The sequence below is a fragment of the Erigeron canadensis genome, chromosome 4, assembly GCF_010389155.1.
Source record: "Erigeron canadensis isolate Cc75 chromosome 4, C_canadensis_v1, whole genome shotgun sequence".
In the NCBI taxonomy this organism is placed as follows: domain Eukaryota; kingdom Viridiplantae; phylum Streptophyta; class Magnoliopsida; order Asterales; family Asteraceae; genus Erigeron; species Erigeron canadensis.
In genome coordinates, this window is record NC_057764.1 from 22,210,734 (window position 1) to 22,213,887 (window position 3,154).

The window sequence follows — 3,154 nt, forward strand, 5'->3', positions numbered from 1 at the left end:
AAATAACTTATTCGGCTCAATATATACTATATGTCAACACACGTTAAAGTTGTTCTATCCACATTTAATTCATTTTATTAGAGATTTATTTTCTTAAATGAATTTCAAATAATAGCGAAATGATGAGCTCATTTTTTGTTTCCTTTGTAAAGGCCAAAACCAACCACCACCACCATTCTTCATTTTCATAGACATTTTTTTAAAGTTATAAATGATACATATACATGACAGTATATATATAAAAAAATAATTTAAATTAATTTAAAAGACGTCAGCTACAACATGAAAGTGTATTCCGTACGCTACACTATATCTTCATTATTCGTCTATAAATACTCTCATTGGCCAACCTTTTTCTAAATTCTAATTTTCCAACCCAAAAATCCAAAAATCTCATTCCAATGACTACTGAGGATTATCAAGAATCCGAGGTTGTCTTCCAAGACAAATTCTCCGGAAATGAAATCCGGTATTCAAAAAATGATAAAAAGCTAAAACCCGACAATAATAAGAAAAAACCAAAAAGCAGTAATACGTCTTCATCAGTTCCAATACGTATCCAAGAAGAGTTCTCAGGCAGTTCATGGTTTCATCATTATTTACAAACACATTCCTTTGATGTCGAAAACGATGAGATAAATAACGAAGACGTCGAAATCGTACCGCCACACGTAATATTGGAGAGACGTGTTACTAGAAAAGCGGCTTTTTCGCTTTGTTCAGGGAATGGGAGGACTTTAAAAGGAAGAGATTTGAGTCAAGTTCGTGATTCGATTCTTAGGATGACGGGTTTTCTTGAATCCTAAATTTTCTTTTTTCAATATTTTTGGTCGGTCTAAATCGGATTGTATCATTTGCTACTACTTTTTTTTACTTATTTTCGATCTGCTTTGAGATTTTTGTGAGACAAAAGGGTGTAAATGAACTGAGCTAAATCTTGGTCGATCAATAGAGATAATTAAGGTAGATTTAACGAGATATGATGAATTGTAGAATGGTGTATTATTGCGTGTCTGGATTTGACATGCACGAAAATGGAAAAACTTAAAAGTATTTCATGATTAGATAGATATATTATATATATAAATGATAAAAAAAAAATTTTAAAGTCGTATGTAATTTCAGATATAACTCGTTCAAAATAATTCTAATCGATCTAGATATAAATATTTTTTTCTTTTACTACACGTTCTTTCTGATTCTTCTCAATATATAAACAACTATGAAATAGAACACTTAAATTTTTTTTAAAAATTTTTTTATATGGGTTGACACGTATTGATTTGAAAATTCTAATTAACTCAATAGAAATTTAATTTGGTAGTTAGTACACACTATAACTTTTCGTGCTTAGTTACTTACATTTTGATACACTTATCCTTAATTTCAATGGATAATTTTGATGGTTACAACTCAAATGATAGTGGTGAATTTGACTACGATGTCACTCCAATTATCTATACAGATCAGGTATAATAACGTTTGGTTACGTTAATCATTTTGATGTACGTTTATTGAATGATGAATAAATTTTATTGTGATATATTGACCATTATATCAGTCGTTCAACTTACACGAAGAGAAGAACTAACAAAATGGATGCAAACAACTACGATCTCAATAGAATATGTCCTAGCCAATGGAATATCAAACAAAAATGTAGTCGGTTATATACGTTTAATTTCTCGAGTATTACTTATGTGTGATCATATTGGAGTATATGGTGACAAGAGTTCCAGCGTCAGATCAACTATCCAACAATGTAAAAAAAAAATAATAAAGAAAAAATAATTGTCTAATTAAATTGCAAGGTTAATTGCTATACGAAGGACAATGGTTGGAGGGTCAATATGAAAAATCATAGGCATAGTCAGAGTTATCGACTCGTTATTTTCGACTCAACTCGAAATCTGATTTTTTGACTCGTGATTCGAATCGTAAGAGTCAGGATATTTGATAATATATAATTTTATAATTATATATAAGTATTTATCGTAAAAATATAGTATTTCATTGATATATTAAGCTAAAAAAAACAAAAAACTATCAAAATAACATCAAATTTAATAACATATAAAAGAGTTATGTTTTGCAAAAATAAAAGATTTTTGAAAAAAAAAAATTAAAAAATTTGTGACTCGTGACTTGGACACAACTCTGACCAACTCGCACAGCAAAACACGAGTCATGTTATGAGTCTGGAGCAAAGACGAGTCATACACCGAGTCGCCTCGTTTTTACTTTGTTTTGACTCGGCTCTTACGAGTCGACTCGTAACTCGTACGAGTTTGACAACTATGCAGCATAGTAATTTGGAGAATATGTGTAGGGCCATGCCTTTGCTAGACGAATGTCATTGGATATCCATGAAGAAGACTGGGGTACAAAGAGCTAATTACCTAAATTTGGTGGCGCAAGCTATTTCTGATGGATTGAGATGGAAATTTCCAAGCTAACTTGTTTACCATCAAATATGTATACAACTTACTAGACAAAATAATAAACGATGAGCAGAATCAATCCTGAAAATTCTAAAGCTCAAGACTCAATGGTCGAAGTTATGCCATGAAAAAAAACTTTAAGGAAATAGTACATAATATCTTTACGGGTTGGAACCTATTCTAGTCAGGGGGCTCATCCTCATGTCAAATTTATTAAATAAATAAAAAATAACAAATTTACAATTCTAGAAGATTGAAATTACAACATACAAATCACTTATAATAATGTCTGTGTATTTTCTGTTGAAAAAATTTAAATTATTTTATCATAATCTACATTTGGTAAAAAACTACTTTTAATATTTAAAATTGCTAAACTTGTTTCTTGACTCATGGCTACATGTTTAAATTCTTTACAAAATATATATTAACAAATAAATAATTCAAAATTATAGAAGATAATACTACAAAAAGAATAAGTTATATAATATTAAACTTTTGATGCAAATTAAATTTAATAAATTTTTTATATAAACAAAAATATAAAACTATAATGAAACATGTCACTCGGAGTTGAAAATTTTTGCAGAAAAATTCCATTGTTGGTCACTGTAGGAGTGTAGGTGTGAGATTTGTGATGGGCTTAATAAAGCCTATGGACTAAGAGCTGAGAAATGTTAGAAAGTGGGCCTCTTGTGTATAAGTATAGACTA

At 29.6% G+C, this 3,154-nt stretch overlaps 1 protein-coding gene across 1 annotated transcript; it reads left to right on the forward strand.

The window, feature by feature from the left end:
- Nucleotides 1-401: 401 nt before the first annotated feature.
- Nucleotides 402-806, forward strand: LOC122597163. The gene has a single exon (XM_043769793.1). It carries the CDS (start codon nucleotides 402-404, stop codon nucleotides 804-806), a length of 405 nt encoding a protein of 134 aa, XP_043625728.1.
- The last annotated feature ends 2,348 nt before the right edge of the window (nucleotides 807-3,154 follow it).